The sequence below is a fragment of the Amblyomma mixtum genome, chromosome 2, assembly GCF_055824585.1.
Source record: "Amblyomma mixtum isolate Tamu chromosome 2, ASM5582458v1, whole genome shotgun sequence".
Lineage (NCBI taxonomy): Eukaryota > Metazoa > Arthropoda > Arachnida > Ixodida > Ixodidae > Amblyomma > Amblyomma mixtum.
Genome location: NC_143013.1, coordinates 28,209,542 through 28,231,404, shown reverse-complemented (window position 1 = coordinate 28,231,404; position 21,863 = coordinate 28,209,542). Strand labels below are relative to the sequence as shown.

General features: G+C 47.3%; 1 protein-coding gene across 4 annotated transcripts in view; it reads left to right on the top strand.

Moving 5' to 3' along the window:
* LOC149358778 (uncharacterized) overlaps positions 1 to 21,863 on the top strand; it is a 97,543-nt gene that overhangs the window by 37,298 nt on the left and 38,382 nt on the right. For all 4 annotated transcript variants that reach the window (XM_089570963.1, XM_089570962.1, XM_089570964.1 and 1 more), the window contains exons 3-4: positions 16,414 to 16,586; positions 18,565 to 18,612. In XM_089570963.1, coding sequence (XP_089427089.1) covers positions 16,414 to 16,586; positions 18,565 to 18,612 — 221 coding nt within the window. The remainder of the gene's footprint in view (positions 1 to 16,413; positions 16,587 to 18,564; positions 18,613 to 21,863) is intronic.

The following is a 21,863-nucleotide window of genomic DNA, read 5'->3' as shown; positions in this document are numbered from 1 at the left end:
ACCTGAATCGCTTTGGGGCGTTATACCCTATGAACCATAAATATATGAGAAACTTTACGCGTGCAGTCTGTACAAGGGGACGTGTAATTGTTGAATTTATAGCTGTGATAGCAATTTTGAATCTTGAGTATTAACGTTGAGGCCATGCTATAACGTTTAGGCTCCACGAAGACAAGGCATCTGATTTGTACATTCTCAATACCGAGGATGTGCAGATTATCTCAAGTGGTCCATGTCTGGTCGCTTAATAGTAGTAGATAGATAAAAATGAATGTGTGAAATACTATATTTAGGTGCAGACTGGAATGACGGTGCGGCTCATGTCCCGGACGCTAGCTCCCGACTATATTCACAACCAAGTAAAATATCCAACATTTCGATCGCAGAACATACCGTGTCGCGCTGCCGCGTTTTCCTCCCCGCAGCTGGAAGCCGTTAGCTCCACAAAACACCGTGCAGACAGCGCCGTATAATGACGGTTCTGCTGGAACGCTTGGAAACATGTATGATGTACGTTTCGGAGCACATTGGTTTGGTTTGGTTTGGTTTGGTTTATGGGGTTTAACGTCCTAAAGAGACTCACGCTATGAGAGACGCCGTAGTGAAGGGCTCCGGAAATTTCGACCACCTGGGGTTGTTTAGTGTGTACTGACATCGCACAGTACACGGGCCTCTAGAATTTCGCCTCCATCGAAATTAGACTGCCGCGGCTGGGATCGAACCCGCCTCTTTCGGGTCTGTAGCCCAGCACCATAACCACTGAGCCACCGCGGCGGACGGTTTCGGAACAGTTACTCGGGCTCATAAGTTTTCAGCGAGCTGCTGGAAGCTTGCAAGAAATGCTATGTAATGTGATTTTAAAGCCACTGTTCGTCTCGGTTCTTACCAGTTTGCTCGAATGGCACTCCTTCGGTGAATTCAGCTGCGCAAGCCAGTCGTTCGAGCAAGCGTGTAAAGGTATAAAGATTCAATTATGTAATAACCACATGGTGATAAGAGTTAACATTACCTTACTTAACGTTCTGCAGCCTTCAGCTGCACTGCTCGTTTCTATCTGTCGTTATATGACAAGCGCAACAGTTGAGCTTGAGCCTGGAGGTTAAACGATTCCAGGCACGATAGAGGTGCTCTTATCAAAGCTCACCTGCATATTTTGTTTTCACTTGCTTTCGCACTTGTATGTAATACAGGGCTGCAACACTTGTGCACAAGCTTCCAGCGGTTATCGAAGTTGTCTCACTGAAGGGTTTATAGAAATAGAATATGAAATAGAATTCAAGCCTTGGTGCTAAAAATTATGCTTCGTAATCGCTGAAGCATTCGCAGTGGTTGTCAGTGTCAGTCAATGAAATATGAAGTAATATGAAACGTATTACTGGGCACAGTATATACATCGGTTTAAATTTTTTTTTTCCCTAATGAGGACTAAAGCACCAGAAGAAGGCGTTATTTTTTTGTGCTTTTGCATCGTCGGGACAAGCGCGGGTTACCGCAAATATACATCTTATATATATATATATATATATATATATATATCATTCGTCAATTCGTCAATATTGACGAAACCGATTCATTGTAAGCCTGCCCTGACGAAGGGAATACCATTGCCGACCCGAGACTGTTCTGTATATATATATATCTATTTCACGGCACACTTTTCGAAATTTGGAAATATTCAAGTACGTAAACGTGTAGTTCGTCGTTTGGGGACGCGCTGTTTCACATTTTCTTTTTTCTTTTTCGCAACATCTTCGACACGTGTGCGTACAGGCACCTGAATTGAAAGCAACCGCCGACCGTAGCCGGCGGTTACAGTTCTGATGATTTGGCAGTGATTAATCGAGGACTAACTAAACTTTGCCCGTGGCCGCCAACCTGCCGTTCCACCAACGAAATTCCAATCAACGACGAGACAGTTGATGCGTTGATGAGATGAGCCTCACAAAATGTTAAGGCACTGTGCTGGGAGCACTAAAATGCTTGACAACAAAGGAAAACTCGTGAGGTCTTGACATGAACGGTAGGCTGCGCAATGCACCATAGTAGACTGTTTGATTAAATTCAAACATGTCCTTCAGCTGTACACCCTCATAAAAAGTATCCAGACCACATGGTTTGCTCATTAATCCTGCAGTGGAGAATTCAAGACATGTGTCAAGCTGTAAATTTATGTGAAGCGAGGAGGATCCTTGCCCGAGCTTTTCCAAGGCCCTTTGGTCTTCATTGCTGCCATGAGTGCTCCACTATACGCGGCTTAAAACATACCGTGAGAGCCGGACTCTTTCGACTAAGTCTGTATACGCTGTACATAACGCGTGGTATCTGACAAGACCCAACACGCAATTTAGCGGACGTTACGTCTGATGGTGGCAGAATATGCCAAGTCATGCAGGAGCTCATTCCGATACGAGTATCGGGTATTACTTTTAGAACTTCTGGTTTTAAAGTATTCAACCTCTCTCGATCTTCAGGGGCAAAATGATTTCTGTGAAAACGTAGACGTGGGAGCAGAAATTTGAATTTTGCTGCCTGGCTATCCACATAAAGAGAAATACGTATATTCGACTGCTTTGCTGTCCACCATTCTTATGTGCATGGGCTTGAAAGATATACCTTTCTGGAGTTAGCACTATCCGTCACGCTAAAGTAGCATGCCGAAAATCGACAAAAACGGGCTGCGCTTTATTTAGTTTCATTAAATATACACTTGTACTTTAGTAAGCGTCATCAGCAAGCTGTGTCGTGCTCGATAACGAATAGGACGCTGTCTAAGACAACCTCATGACGCATTTCGATGCTGAGGTTGATAACGTACGTATTGAGTTATCGCAATTATATATGATGACCTCCCCGCCGCGGTGGCTCAGTGGTTATGGTGCTGACCCGAAAGACGCGGGTTCGATCCCGGCCGCGGCGGTTAAAATTTCTATGAAGGCGAAATTCTAGAGGCCCGTGTACTGTGCGATGTCAGCGCACGTTAAAGAACCTCAGGTGGTCGAAATTTCCGGAGCCCTTCACTACGGCGTCTCTCATAGCCTCAGTCGCTTTGGGACGTTAAACCCCATAAACCAAACCTATCCATGATGACCTGTACAGAGCCTACTATTTTCCAGCTAGATTCGGCAAGGCTGCATTGGCGCTACTATTTCGAACGACGCGAGTAGATACTGAATATTCCTGATTGGCGTGGTGTATGAACGCTAGGCGCTGTATAGTAAGAGGGGCGCTCAGGAAGTTCCGGGAAACTTATATAATATTGTGGTCTACAGAAGAGATATTTGGAGATTTTAGGAATTATTATATAGGTACGTTCTTAAGTCTCGTTTTTACGAGGCAGCAAACCTTTCTAGTTTCCATGGAGGGAGCACCCGTCAAAGACGGAACTAGCAGCAGGCAAAGCAAAAACTTGAGAGGAATGAAGGACATTTTATGTGTGCAACTTATTCACGTCTAAGGGATGAAAAGACGAGGGTTTGTATAAGTCTAAAATGGCGGAGACTGACACCCTCTCAACTTCCATGGCTGAATCAATGAGGAAAGTGAACCGCGGGCGGGCGTGGAAAGAACCAACTCATTTTTTACTCGCGTTATAAGCGCTGTTCATGTCTACGCGAGAAAACGGGCAGAGGAATCTGCAAGAGAGAGGGAGAGGGAAAAAAAAGCGCTCCATTTACTGACTTGTTCATCACGGCTAAGTTAACCTTGAACTCTCGGTCCTGCAAGGAATTTTTCATCCCCTCCCCTCCACGCAAACACCACGGCCCCCATCAAGAATGAAAACATGCAAACACAGTTTCAGGTCAGGAGGTATGCAGGGTGTGGCAGGCTGTGGAACTTTCGAGCAGCATGGTCGCGGTAGAGAAACAGACACGTTCTGATGCCAAGCTCGAATTGCAGCTCGGGAATCCGAATACAAGCAATTGCGACGACGCTTTGGAACATTTTCAGCCACTTGTATACACTGCAGAAAAGCTTCGTGGCATGCACGTTTTATTGCAAAACAGTGGCTTAATAATTAGTTTGAAAGCTCATAAAACTCTTTGATCTTTCAAGATACGCGCAAATTTTAAATGAGAAAATTGTAAATCATCGAAAGGAACTGCACATAACGCAGTTTATAAAAAGTTTTATCTTTTCTGAGCGCTTTCTCCACACTGGAAAGGGAGTGTGCGAAATTCAGGGAGTTGGGCCAGACACTCGAGCGTACTAAGAGCGACTACAGCTGCTCAGCTTAGGCGGGCCATGTCAACCACCTGTACGACTGAGCAACCGGGACGAGGGTGTTTGAAACTTGCTTTCCTGTCACAATACTTTTTGATTTGGCACCGTTTTATTTTCCTTTGATTTGGAAAAAAAAATTGCGCGATGATACTGCATTGCTACAAAAATCGAACTTTTGGGACTTGCTTTTTAGCGTGGTCGCCTAAACCACTCATTTAGCCTATCTGCAGAGACCTAAGTTTTGTGTAAAAACATGAAATAAAATGTTGCTGTGGTTCCTCTCGGCGAACACTAACCATTTTTTCCTCACTTTCAAACCATGTTATGCCCCAGTTTTATTCCTTTAAACGCTTGCCTCACTTTGTATATGCTGTAGTAGAGTGCGCTCAAAAGGCGAAAAAGAAACAAAAAATAAGCTCACATGCTGTGTACATCCAATTAAACGCCTGACAGAACAATGTCCGGCCAGTTAAAGACATTGTTAAAAAAACTGCGGGCATTGATAAACGGCCTGAAAACAACAGAAGAGCAAAGCTAACCTGAGCCCAAGTGTTTCGTTCCGTGCCTGCAGTTGGCACATTCCGCGTGCGGTGCGATTCAATTTCGAGAAAGACGTGCCAACTGTGCAGGTTGCCAAGTTATATTAACCTGCTCTGCTTGACGAGAAGTCCCTGCAATAGGCAGTCCTCGCGAAAATTGTCGTTGTCTATTGTTAAACCCATTTCGAGCTAATTCTGGCCAGTCGCAGTTGTAGGGTATATACACCGATAACGGAACTCTTGGTCATTGTTGCCTGTTAGGGAACCATGACGCATTCCGACTTGATTAGAGAATGTCTAAAAGATATTTCAGTTGTGTACGGTTCGCAGCAGTCTTTTTTTTTTAATTTTACACGACTGCTTTTACCTCTGACTAAAAGAATATAACCAATAAAAGTGGCCGCAGAGCAATGAAGGCTAAAGCAAACGATACAATCATACGAAAGCAGACGAGTGTGAATGACAAGCAACTTGTTCTTTTTTTTTTTTTCGGAGCGTCGCTGCATTGCAGACAGCTCTGAACACAATAAGCTTGGATGTGTGTAGTACTTGCATGCTGCTACCATGAGATAACAGAAGTCATTACCGATTGGTGTCATTGAAACAAAAGTGGTATTTCTGCTGTCACCAGAACGATAACAATCTGCTTCTGCCTTTGCGATAACTCGCCGCTTAACGTATGACGCTTGCTGTAGCCATTTGTTGGCTGGCTGGGGTGCGACGTTCTCACCCATTATACACGCATAGAGACGATGGAAAAGGACTGGGAGAACACTGGGAGGACTGGAAGAAGACTGCATGGTGGTGTATTTTTTTTGGATGGGGAAAGCACATTTTTATAAATGCGTGGCAGTGTTTTCTTTTGGAGGGGGTAGGGCCCAGTATTCTAAATGTCATGCCAATGTTTTTTTTTTGGAGGGGAAGGCACACATTTATAAATGTCATGGCAATGTATTTTTGCACACGCTCTGGCAAAATCAGAGTTAATTCCTCCTTTGGTTTCCTTTCACTCATATCGCGCATAAAACGCGCATCGCTTACTGGAACACCACAAACGATACATGAAATTATGCATTGTAGTCTCAACATGTCGACGGCAAAGGGGAGGTGGGAAGCAGTCACCGACGGACACTAAAAAATGGCCATGGATTTCCTCAATATTACCTTGACAGCCGTCGCCGTAGCTCAGCGGTAGAGCACCGGACGCGTAATTCGGAGGTCGTGGGTTCGGATCCCACCGGCGGCATGTGGTTGTTTTTTCTTCTGCTTTTCTAATCAATTAGCTTTAAGCGGTAACATTTTCAGTAATATTTAAAAAAAAAATTGATCAACACCACAAAATAAATAAATGAATTAAATATCCCTTGTGCCCCTTGGTTTCTGTGGCTGTTGGCTTCTCCATATATTTATAACGAGCCCCTCATCCCCTTCTCTTGACAGAAGAGGGATATTGGAGTCATTCGTACACTACGGGTCTTTAAGACCAAGCCAAAAAACAGCGTTTCTCTGGCGTCACGTCAGCGTCTTGGCTTCACCGACATCGCCGCCTGCGAAATTCCTGCGCTTGGATGGAAGCGACGAAGGGAGATGCTGAGACCGGCGCCGGTAATGCCTTGCAGGTGGCGGATCAATCTGCGCTGCTGTGAACACCACAGGCACGGTCCACTGAAGATAAGTTTATTTGGACCCAGGAGCATGGAGCATAAAAGGGACAGCTACGGTCCGCTTCTGCGAGGACAGAAGCGCCGATTATGACCACTTATCAGAGGGTTAGCTCTAATACTCAGGTCGCGTCAGTATGAAACACAAGGCGATTCAAGTGAGAGCAGTGGGTGGTACCATTGGTGCACAGATTGTGTACCACCTTATTGGCGTAGAATGTTCGGAAAGGTACCAAACGATTCAGCGCTTACATAGCATCAGATTACTAGTCGAATCAAAGCGTGGCCTATCATAGGGATTCCCACCGACGACCTTTGGTTCACCAAACCTTCTTGAAACTTCAAAAGTCCATTACGGCCAGACTGGTTGACGTAGACATTCGATGTCAAACGATTTGTCTTCTTGCGCTGTATACGTCGGCATCAAGAAAGTGTATATCGGAGAAATGTATATCTGATATAGCGGAGGTGGCTAATGACGCAATATTCGTTCGATATTGCTAATTCTCGACACTCATACGCTCCCTCAGCGTTTTGCTCTTTTCCTGGCTCTATACCTTCGTGTCTCCGGCTGAATTGGACGGTTAGCTGTGGGCAGGAGATCAGCCTTCAAACATCCATAATCTCACCACGTGCACCTGGGTCTGAAGGCGCCAGTTCGAACGCCGTTATGCGTATGGTCGCACTCCTCCCGGCGCCGGACGACGATGCCGGTGAATGATACATTGACCTGACTCCGCGCAAGCGCTGCTTTGTGGCTCGGGCTTTAGGCGCAGGAATGCCTGAAAGAGGCCGCTTCTTATTTGGCTTGGTTAGAGTTCGATACAAAACGTCTATTCATTCGTAACAACTAGACTTATCACGAGGCACTCCTCCAAGAAACGATTTCCTAACTTCTATAGGGACTCAATTCCAAACGTTCTGTGCAGTGTTAAATTTAAAAGAGGATTGAAAAACACAGTACTAAAAAAATTTATCCTGCACCCAGTACACTCTAAACAAATGTGAGTAAAAAAGAAGTGAACTGTCCTCTAGCGCACACCCTTTTGAAAAGGGTGTGCGCTACAGGACAATTTACTCCCTTTTCACTCTCATAGAGGTGTATTCGTGTTTATAGTGTGCTGATCATCGCGGTGATGCTGTAATTCTGCAGCATAATTTACGTTTTCAGCATATAACACTCGCCAAAACAAATGCAACGCGTCTAGTTCCAGGCATTTCAGCGGTGGATGAAGGGTTGTTTGAGAAATTCGTCTAGACGGTGAGCATGTTTTTCTGCAAGGGAACTTTGAGAAAATTTGAAAATTTTGAGATGTTTTTCATAAGGCTGAAAGGTGAAGAAGGAAGCCAGAGGTCTACTATACGTGCACGTAGAGGAGAAGCAGAACGTCCTAGACGCAACCTCCCGTACAAAGGCCGTTGCTCGACGCGGTGTATAAAAACAGCTCCTTCCGGCCCGACGGAGCTGTAACGGTCTTCAGATTTGGAAATTTGATGCTATTCTTGCCGCCCGCTGTACGCCGTTTCCCGTGTTCACTCGCGTGAGCACAAAACTATACAGGGCGTGCCCCAGATTCGATCTGCACGACCAACCCTTCTAGGCCGGAAGCACTTTGTCCGAGTTTTAGCTAAAGCTCGGCACTCAAGCTCCCCTCTCTTTGCGCGCTGTCAGCGGTGACGCAAGAACACGTGTCGCCCATAAACATCCACTTTTTTTCTCACCGGTTCCAGGCGTCTCCGTCCGGCCGGTCGTGTTGTCTGTATATACAAACGAAGGTATATAAATTGACAGCAAGAACATCGGTAGCGGGTGTAGGCGAAAAATAAGAAATAGAAATAGAAAAGAATGACGTGCGCGTAAAACACACAAGGAGCCACTGCGAGTCAACACCTCCTAGACAAGTCCAGCTGGCGCAGACAAACAGGGTTTTATTCACAACGGAGCACCCAGCTTCCACATCCCAATGTATTCTAAAAAAAAAATGAAAAGAAAACGAAGGAAAAAGGAAAAATAGGAACAAAAAGAAAGGTTAAAGTATTCCAAACTCAATGGGAAGATGCTGCGCGCTCGGTGTGGTTGGTGGCGGGGGCGTGGGGGATGGGGGAGGTGGGAGCGCGTGAAAAAAAAGACATAAAAGGAAAAAGGAAGAGAGAAGGGAAGACGGGGTTGTGAGGAGGAGGAGGAGGAGAGGTGATTTAAGACTCACTTTCACCGTCGCGCCGCCGCGTCGACGCCTGCTGACGCGCGCGGCGCCCGTCTGACGGCGCTGTTGTGACCGGGAGCCCGTGGACGGAGGAAGAGCGATGGGGGGGATGAAGGTGTGCGCACGCATTATGCATGCAGCATGCTTGAATGACCCAAATCGGTTCGGGGAACAGGTTCCCATGGCGGGCGACCGCCGCTGGCGTCACGAAGGGAACTGCGAGCCTCCCTGGAGCGGAAGTTGTGTGTACCGACGTGCCCCCGCGCGAAACCGAAACCAGTGGCTTTCTCGGTATTGCACGCATCACTCCTCCGCTTTGCTCCGAGAAGCCTGTGACAGATTCCAGTGATAGATCCTGAGATGCTTTTTCTAAATATACTTTTCGTTTTTCTCCGTCTACTGATGAAAAGTGCATGTTTTAGTAGCTGCGATGTGCAAGGTGCGGTGTTACGGTGCTCAATTCGGGACCACCTGATCTGAATAGAAGAGAGGGACGTGCGATCCTGCAACGGGTCGACCAGTTTAGTACGTGCACTCGACGTATGACAGCGAGAAAGGCAAATAATGAATAGAGGAGAGATATTAAAAGGGTTCTTTGTAGGGATCAGTGAAATTCTTCATTCGCAGTACACAGTATGCGATTTGTGCCCTCGTCGTAACGCTGTCATGTTTCTGGGTTGTTTTCTTGCATCATTAGAATGTACAGCGAAGTGGTGGCACTGAAATATGTACTTGGTGCGGATACTGCTCAAGAGTAATTTTGTGTACCTTCTTTCGTCGGGCGGAGAGGCGCGGCTAATCAGTCTGCGTAGCTGCTTCCTTTACGGTGTAACTTTGAGGTCAAAGGACAATTGCAGTGCTCAGCATAACAGTTAACTCTGCAAAGACACGATTGCGTATATATACAAAGTGCGCACCGTGAGACACATCTTGGAATGACTTCATGTGGCAAGTTCTCTGTCCGAAAGCAACTGAATGTCAGTTTGTTTTTAAGTACCACGACATCCTTCGCTCAGACATTTGTTTCATGACGCGGCTACTTCATTTAGGCGCTGTTTTCAAAGGTACACCGCCTTTCGGACCCAGGGCAACGTGTTTGCTGCTAGGCCTTGTCCTGGTGTGTATGGAGTGAGTGTGGTGACGAGAAACTCGAATCAGGACGCTCGATAAGCAACCCATTGCGTTAAGTAGATGAGGTATATAGAGACAGAGTTGCGAGGCATTATGGCGTTCTTCCAGATACTTTATAAACACGATGTGTACGCTGTAAAAAGCAAACACCGATTTTTTTATTAGAGGAAAAATTAACCGGTCAGAACATGCAAGGCACAAGCGACGGAGGACTAAGGCCTCGTCGGTTGGAGAAACAAAAGGCGAGGAAGGCACTTTGGGGTTACAAGCGAGGTTGCGGTTGTACAGCGCAAGTGATGTTTCCGTCATCGGGCACAAATTAGCAGCTGAAGCGAAAGCGCGGCGTCCGGAGGGGGCCGATGATTCGGCGGGAGGCTCTGGTTCGTCCAGGTTGTCGCAATACTCGTTTCTCGTCGTGGACGATTAGGCACTGTATAAACATTCTGTCGTTTGTAACGCCCAATGATCTACCCTGACGGGCAGGCAATGGGTGTTTCTTGCTTTTAAATGTATATCTCTCGACCTTCACCAGCACCTTCAAAATCGAAAGGAGTGCATATATGTTGAAAGCAAGATTTCTTTCGAAGAACGGGTGACTGATGGTAAGTTAGGGTTAGAAAGTGGAAGACAGTGAGGTAGGAACCTGATCAAGGGCTATTTGATAGGCGCCCCCCCCCCCCCCCCCCCCAGGCGAGGAATTTTACAGAGGCAAATCATGCTCAACTGTACCAGGCCAGATCAAAGTGGAGACTGATGAGTGATGTCTTTGTTCTGCAGTGAAGCCATCACGGTTGATGTCAGTGACGATGATGGTTTCTTTCGACTTTTCCAAGTAAGACATTAGACGACGTCCGTTTACGGCATGTTTTAGGCTTATACATGCTGTCGCGAAAAAAGACGAAGCGTCCTACTATTTTTCCGGAGCATTTTTCGAAAAGTCTGCCTGCGTGGTTTTCCCTTCCGCTGCAGTGACAGGCATCCGCTCCGTGTTCGGAGCTGCCGCTCCCGCGCGCGTCTCAAGCAGTGTATGGATGATGAAAGCGGGCGGAGCCCCAACGGCCACGGCGCGGTGAGCAGCCGTGAACTTGAAAGTGCGAGCTTGCCAACAGTGCAGAAGCGGGGGCTTCGTGAAGACAGCCAAAGGGGGGTGACGAGGGAGGGATGCACCCGGAAACACTTCCTCCGCGCCAGTCTGTCCCGCGTCGTGAATAATTCAGGCAACTCCGGTGGGAGAGGGTGCGCTTAATAGCCGGCCCCGACCAGCGTGTCTATACGAGCGCCCACCGCGCATATAATTTCACCTGGCTCGAACTGAAACGTCGCCACGTCTGCCTGATGAGAGCGGAGAAGTTGCTGGCGGGCGCTTCCAGCCAGCGGGAATGAGGGACGGATGTTGAAGAGCTTCCGCGCGTGTAGAGTTGCTCACGGACTTGACACGCACGCGCTATTCAGGTCTTCGTTCTCCATGTCGGCATAGCTGTTACCGCGCAACATTGTACGTCCTATAGCTAGTCTATCCTTTGACGGAACGTGCACCACCGCGGTTAGGGTGAACCTTTGTAACCAGTGACGGTTGCGGTCTCTGAACAAAATCAAAGAAACCAGTGTACGCTTGTTCACAAATGACATCAAGGGTATAGAACTCGAAGTGTCAGTCATGTTGCTTCTCAAAGGCAGTGTGCAAGGCTTGTGTAGGGAACTCATAACGACGTCAACCCTTTCCTCTGACGTGTCAATGACCCTTACAGCCGTTTGTTACATGTCCTATCCAGCGCGGCGTTGTAGAAGAATGACGGTTTGGTCACTGACCAAATGACGAACTACTCCGCGCGTTTTAGTGATGGGTAAACGTGGCTGTTATGTACAGATGAAAAAGCTATTTACTTTTGCCAGCGCATCGAGGTTCGAGCCCATTACCTGCCGTGTACTGGGCGCATTGCTGCACCATTACATGCCATATTTCGTTTCTGAATCCAGCCTCTGTGGTATAAGGGTAGGTTTCCGGAGGACTGCTGCAGTACATGCTCTGTCTTATTCTCTTCGCTATTGCGCCAAAGTTCACTAGCGGGCATGGTGCGTTGTGGCCCACAGAAAGATAAGAAGCGATTAGAACACAGATTAGAAACGATTTTCCTTGCGGCACTTCACATTCACCATTCTCTTTGTCTTCGGTATGCTGTGGTTGGTTTTCTCTGTCTACCTCGAGATAGAGGTTCCAACCGAGATAATTAATCTACATGCAAGCTGGCTGTGTTCAACGCTCACAATTTTTGCTTTTCTCCTTGTAAATCTCACACTTAGTTCGCTTATGCAACCAGCGTAACGTTAACTCGTGATTGGGGCCTCCATTTCGGTAGACGGTTGCGCGCCCTTCTTCTTCACCTCTTCTTTGCTAGGCTAAGAGTTCGCATATTTCCACATCAACGATAATTGTATACAACTGTAACGAATATTGTCAGGGTGATAGCTTTATCACAGGCAAATCCGTCACTGTCATGCGATGAAATTTACTGCTCCATCTACGGCAAGCAAAGAAAGTCTACGCCTATGGCTGAACGCATGGTCTTTGTACTCTAATGTGGAAAGGAGAGATATTATTTAAAACGCTCAGTCGGGCACCCCAGCAGTGCATTTGTCCCTCGTACAGCAGGTCACGGAGACGGACTGGGGAATTAAGCTGGCGTAATCTGTTGGATGTGCTTTGGAAATGATTTGTTAGAGGGGCCATCCAGGCGTCCTCAAGGGGTAGAGCGCACGTTTTGTAGACGGCGTGGTATGAGGTATGGGTTGGATATTAGTGGCGTCGTGCGGGAAAACACACACACGCGTGTGCATTTGATATGAAACTTCCACAGCAGCAGTGGGAAGGGCATTTCGGCAGCCCGTCGGTAGTGTGTGTTCTGGGGGGTCCTTTAATGCTTCAGTTCTGTGCTCGGTGTAATATAGCGCCTCTTATCTAAGGAATGTTATGTGGGGAGGCGGTAATTCAGTGCTGGGATCGACAAGATCTATGAAACAGCTTTAAACTTATCTGTACAGTTCATATAAGTAGACCTGTATTAAAAATCCAGTGCGTTGCTTTAAGCGCCAAATACAGTGCATGGGTAACCCATGTACTGAATCGTGCCGGTGCTATTCTCGTATTGCATAGAGCTACGGGTACGAGTCTTTTTGCCTTGACAACGCTAATTCGCTGTGCAGATCTTACTGCTATTCATGTGGAGGCTTAGCCAGTCTGGCGCCCATAACAGTTACCGGTGAAATGACGTCAACGAGAGACGGGACCGCGAAAATTTCCGACACGTAGAGGCGCCAAGTGGGCACACAAGCCTTATATATTTGCGCGAGCAAGGGAAATGACAGCACCTGGCACCTGCAGCCGACAGGTCTCGGATGCGTTGCGGCGTCAGCTTGATTCCGCGTTCTTGAGCATTCAGCCTGCACAGAACGGCGTTTACGCAAGCATAAAAGTCTGAAGCGAAGGTGTTACCGTGTTTTCTTTCTTTTTTATTTTATTTTGAGGTTGCAGCGCACATTCAACGCAACATGTTTTGTTGAATGGTTTAACATTTGGTGGAGGATACAGCCTTTATTTTGTTGAATGGTTCAACATTTGGTGGCGGATACAGCTTTGAATACCGGAGAATAAGAAAGAAAAAAACATTTTTACGTTAATTCGTTAATAGGCCTTTAGGTGCTAAAACAGTACTGTTGGTTGTGAGACACGAATTAGCGGGAGACTCCGAATTAACTTCGACCTCTTGGCGTTGTGCATAACGCACGGCGTAATCTCACTATACGGGCGCGCGTTTATTTTTATTTCTCCTCCACTGACCTGCGGGCGGGATTCGAACCAGCGGCCTCGTGGTTAGCCTCCTTTGCGGCATTTACAGGACGTTTGCAATGCAGCCGCGTGCTAAAGCGTGTCAAACAGTATTTATATGCGTCGTCTTTCAGCCCTATACATGTCCGGGCTAGCTCGGTCACCTGTCACCTTGAGTTTTCAGCCTCATTAATCCTGACGGCTCCTTTGCGATATGGTTCTCAGAGCCGGACGGCGCAACCACTCGAGAGCGTGAAGCAAGCCTGCGTGGTTCAAGTGTAAAGTGTATCGCCCAAAGCCTTTAAAGCAAGCGTGCCTGCGGGCTGACAGCCGAAGGCCAGCCAATTAAGGGAAATTTATGCGTACGAGGCAAAAACATCGGAGATTTGACGCAATTCTGCGACTCTCTTCGAATATTTGTCGATTTCAAGGAGACACCCGTGCATATGAAGTAAACCAAGCAGGTGGCGCATTTATCTTTTTTTTTTTTTTATTTGTCGTTAGCGCATAGAGGGTGCGCAGGAACTTGCGCTCAATTAAGAAATGCCTAAGGAGACGTGATTCAATTCGCACGCTTGAGTCAAGTAACCGAGCACATTTGGAGCTAATAATCGCCGCAGGACATGACGCCGAGTGCTTTTTTGTCTTCTTTCTTCTGTGCCGGCTTATCTGCATCTAAATGCGTTTCCTTCATTAAGGCCGCCGTGTTTGCAGGAGATGTGAGGCGTAGCTTTATACTGGTGGATTTATAGAGGACGTATGAAAAAATGCAAGAAGGGCGTGGCTTAGAACGCTACTTAAACTCAATGTTGACGCGGTGTATATGTACGAATACTGGCACTCGGCCCTGCACGCAGAAGATAAAAATAACGAACCGAAATACCGAAGTCAGGTCATCTGATTGGTGCACCGTTTTTTACATGGCCAACATCGCGTCTTTGCAGACCGCATACGAACTGTTTACCAGACTTTCAGTGAACGAGCGCCACAACATACTGTATAGCTTCTTATGAGTGGTACAGAACTGATGCCTGATTGGCTAGCTGGATCATTCGGTCAAGTTGTTCATTGAGACCACGAGAAGCCAGCAGCCAGTCGCCAGCCAGCAGTTGAAGTCGCTTCTAAGAAAACTAAGCTTGTTGATCAATTGCTCAGACAATGCATATGCAGTGGCAAGCTGCTTCTCCTAATTCGGTACGCAGTATTTCAAGCGGACTGTCACACTCGTTGTTTAGTAACACCTTATCGACGAGCAGTTGTTAAAGCTTATCAGTGCATAACGCATATACAAGGTGAACAGTTGCGTCAGTCATTCGTCAAGATGCATGTCATGTTGAATAGTTTACACTCGTTGATATCTAACCAGGCTCTCTATATCTTTACTCTCATTTCACTTGTCCTGGAACATGTTCCGTGCACCTTTCTCTTTTTGCATGCTTCTACCACGCATCCCCGTGTGCACTAACGAATAAAATATTTCGTTGAGAATCAATGTTTCTTTAACTTGTTAGTGTAATTTTAGGATCGGAAGCGCTCAATGGCGTCTGTTAAGCACTATGTATAGAGGAGTGGGGAGAAAACAGCGGAGATCGAATCCGCAACTTTGGGTTGGACATACTATTTTTTCCTTGTGAGTGTGGCTTGCAGCGAAAAGAAAAAAAGAAACACAGAGCAAATCTTGTGGACACTGGGAGAAATATGGAAACGCGCATAAATACTAACACACGCAAAAACGCATGCACTCGAGGATGGGTATAGATGCTGTTTTTTATTTGTACATTCGTTATATTGCTGTTGCTCATTCGCTTTACGAGCTGAAAACATGAGCAGCGTTTGGTGATGCATCATTCTTTTTACGCTTCCCCTTGCCGTTGTTCACACCGTGTCACCGTTGTGCTGTGATTAATCGTTGCTTGTTTCCCATGAATCACGGCTCGGAAGCTGCAACTTCCGCTGTACTAATCATTTTTCGCCTGTCATATCCCTTCTTATTTTTTTTCTTGTGAATTGGTTGCTTACGCCGAGTTTGCCGCGTTTCTGCCCATGCCTTTATGTGGCTGGCTGGATTTCTTTTAATAAATGCCTTGCCTCGTACACTCGCAATGCTCGCGTTTCATTAACACGCCGAGTGAGGGAGACAAAGGAAAAAAATTAAAAATAATGAGCAGGCTTAACTTGGAATCCAGCGCAACGCATGTACTGTCACGCAGGGCATGATGAATTAAACTTCGGCGATATATGACTGTAATTTTTCTCCCTCTTCCGCACTTTTAACATTCACTTTAACCCCTCTATCAGAACATCGCCACACTGATTCTTTATAGTTTTTGCATTTCATTATTAATTTTCATTATCGCTTCTCTCAAAAGTCTTACCTAACGTTCGCCCAACCGACCTCATCAAGAAGGTATACCACCCGCTAAACATTTCACCTTTCTACCCGCGGACTAACTCATTCATATACGGTTTTTTTTTTCTCCCTAGAACAATAGATGCTTGGAACTCACTTTCTGGCAGCACTCGCGCAGTTCGTCTGAATAAGTTTCATGACCACATTTAAGCTAGTCAGTGTATTGTCTGAATGTCTCTGGGCGTGTTTTGGTCTAGCGTGCGTGCGGTATTTGCTTGTTTATGTTTTTTGGAGTTGCCTTGTAGGTGACTGACGCCTTTGTACCTTATACCTGTATGTCCACTCCTGCTATAGCCCATAAAAAATGGGCTGCAGTATGTACGAATAAATAAAATAAACAATAAACAATAAACAAGCTGTTGCGCCAAACTTTCTGGGGAGCTTTCTGGTGACGTCCGTGTTTTCTTCCCCGCTGTTCTCGCAGAGCGGCTGCAGGAGTTCTACAGCAACGAGAGCAAGGAGTGCGTGAACTGCGGCGCCATCTCCACCCCGCTGTGGCGTCGCGACTGCACGGGCCACTACCTGTGCAACGCGTGCGGCCTCTACTCCAAGATGAACGGAGCCAACCGGCCGCTCATGAGGCCGCCCAAGCGCATGGTACGCGCCCTGTGCTGCCGCGGGGCTTCCACCCTAATCCATGCACGAGAATGCGAGCGCGAACACTTAATAAAGCGTTGACTTGGGCTAGTCAGAAGGGTATTGTATGAATAATCGCGTTACAGTTCCAACGGAGACAGAGACAAGACGAACAAAGCCTACCCGTTTTGTTTGTCTTGCCTGTGCGCCCGTCGCAACTGTAGCGCGATTGCTTTTAAAATCCAGAACTTACGCAATCATAAACTTCTTACGTTCCGCCACCTCGAAGGTGTTCATTCGCTTGGACGGTTCTTAGGCCTAAAAGGAGTGGTAGAAGGGAGGTTGGGGAGGTGGGGGGGGGGGGGGGGGGTGCAAGAGGCCATATTCCTTGGTGAAACCAAGGAGTGTGTCAATTAAACACTGCCCAGAAAAGAAAAAAAAAAACGATATCCTGGCCTGTTTCACAGTGATATTGGCATGGATTCACAAATATTTATACCTAGGGCCCGAAGAGGCATGCCCAACCCCCCGAAAATGACACGACCCTTGGTACCTCCCGAAAAAAACTCCTGGCTACTTGCCTGCAGTGCATAAAGGTATAGGATTGCAACACGAGAGCAGAATGTTTTCGCCTTGCCGTGATATATCCGTGTTTTTACAACGTTGCCACGTACTTGCCGGTTTATTCAGACGTATAGGCGTCTTTTGTCGCCATGTATACTCTACTCCGTTCGTTCACAGTATAGTAAAAGTTCGTCTGTACTGCCCCAGAGTTATTGGCTGCGCCTAGAACCGATTCGGAGTGGATACGGTACGATTCTAGGAAGTGTACATTAAATTACTAGGACATGCGGTAGTTTTAAAGTGGCACATGAAGAAAAAGAAAAGTTGGCATGTTCGCACAAGTGAACAGACGTGGTGTCTGTTCACAGCACAAATCTCGGCTTTAGCTGCGCGTTAGTACTTAGCTGAGCAGCGGCTACCACACTATGCGAAAAACTGCCGTCGAATGAAGTGGAGCACAACTCTTCATCTCCGGGTTTCAAGACAACAAAGTCACGCTATATTGGGTGTCAAAAATTCGGTCGCTATATTGGATCGTTCATTGTGAAAAGAAAGAGAGAGGAATGAAAATGAAGATGTACGCTTGAACGATATCGGCGTTCGTAATGGCCACGTTTCGTTATATCGAAAACGATCAGAAGCGGATACCGGCTGCCACTTCAGCGTATATAGCTCTCGCCCATCCTTGATAGACGCTCCGCCGCGCATCACGCATGGTCGTCCTCCCCTCGCCATTGTACACGCCGTCGCACTCGCCGCGTTTCTTCAGCCAGGCGTGACGCTTACATGCATGGCCACTCACCGAAGAATGTATACACCGGATCGGTGGCCTTGCCGATCACGGCGGCGTGAAGCCCGGCGCTTCTTGTACATTGATGACGTCGGCGCTCCTTTCAGCCGACCTCTGGCTGCTACCAAAACTGGCCCAATCGCTCGTTCAATCGCATGCCCAGCAACGATCACACATCCACCGGTCTCCCCTGGCCTCTTTGTCCCTCGTTTGTATTCTTTTTTTTTCTCGACTCCTGGCTAAATCTTTGCAATCATCTTAGTCTGACAACTAGGTCCTTGTGTCTTCTACAGAGAACAAAGTGTTTAGGCCACCATGCTTAGCCTGCGCAGTCCCGTAGGGCTCTCTGTGCACCTCTATATCGCTCTGTGCACCTTCCTATCTCGCTCCGTATAACCCTTGAGGAAGCCAGCAGCTCCGTGCTCGTCGCCGACTACTGTTTCCAGCTACTGGACATACACTCTCTCCTGGCGGAAGAACGCGCAGGTGCCCGTTGTGGAAGCCCGTCGCGCGAACAGGGCTCTTTTACGACCACCCATTTCTCGCCTGGTGCGCCATGCGACCCCCTCACCCTCCTCCGCCACTGCATGCGCGACAGTGCTCTGATTCTGTTCTCACTCTCCCTCTCTCCCAACTTCCTCGCAGACTCCCCCAGAGGCGGGCGACGTTCGCTACAGGACGTACACGAAACAGGTAAGCTTTCTTTCTTTCTTTCTTTTTATTCTTCGATTATTCCCAGATCACGACCGACGACGCCGAACCGCGGGCTTTCCTTTGGATATATATGTATGTGGGCATATAAGCGCGCAGCCGGTTTGCGCCACGAATTCTTCATTTCTCTCTTGCTTCTTTTTATTGCTTTCAAGGGCGTAAAAATTACCAGCTCGTGTCGCCCATTATTTTGTTTTCTCTCGGTCTGTGTTTTTCTTCTCCCTTTTTGCTGGAGAGATTCTTGCAGCGAAGCTCGGCTGCGCCTGCATGCTTTCTCGACGCTCGAGTGCTAGCGTGCTCGAAAGATCGGTGGCCTCACCGTGGACACGGTGCAGGTATATAACAGGCCGCGCTAATCCCTCGTTATTCGTGCTTACGGGCGACAGGTCAGGTTGCCCAGAGCATATACGTCACGCGGTTGCATAGAGAAGCAAGTCCATGTCCTCCCGGTGAGAGGGCGAACTTCACTTTCCTCCTCCCCCTCGCCCTACTGGAGCAGCTAAAGTCATGCTTTGCCCCTTGCTTTCCTGTCGCAGAAGGGGACTTGCACATCGTATGTGCCCAAAACGCGATCCATTTAATTCTGGTCGCGCATCCATGGTCGATACTATGCCGTATTAACGTGAAATTAAGCAGCCCAGGATTCTGGGCGCCGATTCTTCCTTCCCTCCACCCATGGTTTAGCATTCTTTTTTGACGACCTCACAAGCAGAAGACAATAAGGAAGTATCGTAGAGACATTTACAGCTTAAAAATCCTACTCGGGGTGGAGTTTTCCCTACAGAAAAAAAAAAAGAGAAGAAAAGTATGTGAAGATCGTTTAAACACAGCGTATATATAAAAGCCACGGTTCAAGTTTGGAGGCTGAACGATAGTAATACAACTCTCGGCGTTGGCTACCTATGGCGGCCTGTGCTATTTTCGGGAGACAAGCGAGCAGTAAGTATACACCTGGAGAAATCGGGGAGCAAAAGCCGAATGTACAGGAGTCACAAAGTGGAAGGGGAGCTGAATTAAGGGGTAATGACCCTGGATTAGAATGTAGAATTGGACTTTTTTTTTTTTATCTCGACAATGTCCAGCCGTACGGGCTACTCTTGATCCACTCGGATTAATCCTTCCTCCAAGGCTCAAATGCAGGAAAGGTTAGGGGGGGGGGGGGGGGCTTTAATTTAGGTGCTGTTCTTGTCTGCCGCTATTCCCGCGCACAACTCACGCACTAAACGACGGTAAAGTCATTAACAGCCATACCTGACTTCGGGAGACGCTATCTTAAATCAGTAAAACAAATATAAAGACAGATTGGCCGAGTATTTCAATTGCACAAGGTGCTCAATTACTCGCTGACGAGAGCAACTTTCCGGTCAATTGTTTTGGCTGTTTCTCGCCTAACCAGGGCGCTTGATACTTCACCTGATCCTCTCGAAGTGGACGTGAGTGCTGCTGGCTGTATCTAGTCGTCCGCTGTCAACACGGCTCGGCCTTTTGATCGTTCGTACGTGAAAACTTTCGGCCTATGACCTCGAACCCGATCCTGCGGGCGGTGAAATTTTCCCCGTATACCTGCTCACACGGCTTCTGTGGCTTAGGTTGTTGAAATTTCCGAGAAAAAGAAATTTATGAAAATTTCTGCCTCCTATATCATTCCCACCTACCACTTTCTGAACATTGTGGAACCCTTTCTTATTCAAGCTGGAGAACTAGGACACATAGATTTTGCAGAAGGGAAAACGCAGCAAATGTATGTGGTATCGATCTATTTACAGTGGTGCTTGCGCCTAATGTACTATATATACTCTCGATTAACGCTCCTGCATATGCCTGTTTAGCGAGGCTGCGCAATACAAAAAAGATGCATCGGCTGTGCAAATAATGCTCCACGACGCTTCAAAGCTATACACTGTCGCCCATATGTCACGTCGTATGGAGGAGATTTGCGTATTGAGACCACCTGTGGTTCCTTAACGCTCACAGATCTAAGCGTCCGTGCACGGGCGTCTTTGCATCTCGCCTGCGCCGTAGAAACGGCATTGATCGTTCGATCTCGTGCTCAGCAGCTGCTAGACAGCCATAGCAAATCACAGTGAGCCGCAACCACAGCGAGCCGGCTCAAAAGTCAAAAGCGCGCATGGGAAACGCGTAACGATATTCGAGTGTGCGTGTCGGACGGATGCTCTCCTTCCCAGCGCGCACCACGCCAGGTGGCCGTTATTTATGCGATGCGCGCAGAGGCGATCCGCCGACCTTGAACGGGGATCAGAGCACGGTCCCGAGGAGATGTTGAACCCCCGTCGCTGACCGTTATTACGTTCGTTCATCGTGCGCATGCTCGGTTAATGCCGATTGTAAGTCCGATAATTCGTTATTTCATTTTTTTTTTTTTGCAATAAAGAGGCTAACGAGGTCCTTCTCAGCTTTGTTTATAGTTAAATCAGCATACAGCTGTATTGTGCATCGCCATCTGCATCGAGTTAGGAAAAAAAAAGCAAAACGCTGAGGCAGCGTATGAGTATCGAGCGTTAGCAATATCGAAGGAATACTGCGTCGTTATCCCTAAGTCTTCGCTATATCCGGTACAAATTTTTCGTTATATCCGGATATCTACTTTTTGGTTTCCAACGTATACAGCGCGAGAAGTAAAATCGTTTGACACTACTTCGAATGTCTTATGCCAGTTAGTTTGGCCGTAATGGACGTTTGAAGTTTCGAGAAGTCACGGTTTGAGGAACCAAAGGACGTCGGTGCGAATCCCTGTTATACGCTACGCTTTGATTCGACTAGTAATCTTATGCTCCGTAACGCGCTGAATCGTTTGATGCCACTCCGAACATTCTGCGCCAATTAGCTAGGTGGTCCATAATCTGTGTACCAGTGGAACCGCCCACTCGTCCCACTTGAATGACCTTGTGTTTAACACTAACGTGACCTTGAGTAATGGAAGTATTGGCGCTCACGCTCCAAAAAATGTTGTGAGAACACCTCGACGGAGGTCCTTAACCCCCTTCTATGACAACGTGACAGGGTGTAGCTGTTCAGATATACATTCGAAAGGGCCGTGTAAATGAAAATAACGCAGGGTTGAACCATTAATATCCAAGAACACAATGTCCAACTCATCGCTTTGCAATAAAAATTATGGCATACCACTGCCGCATAATGAAATATCATGCATCTAACGCATAAACAGAGCATGCAAGCCCGTCTGTACTTCAGGACTTTGAACATCACGAGCA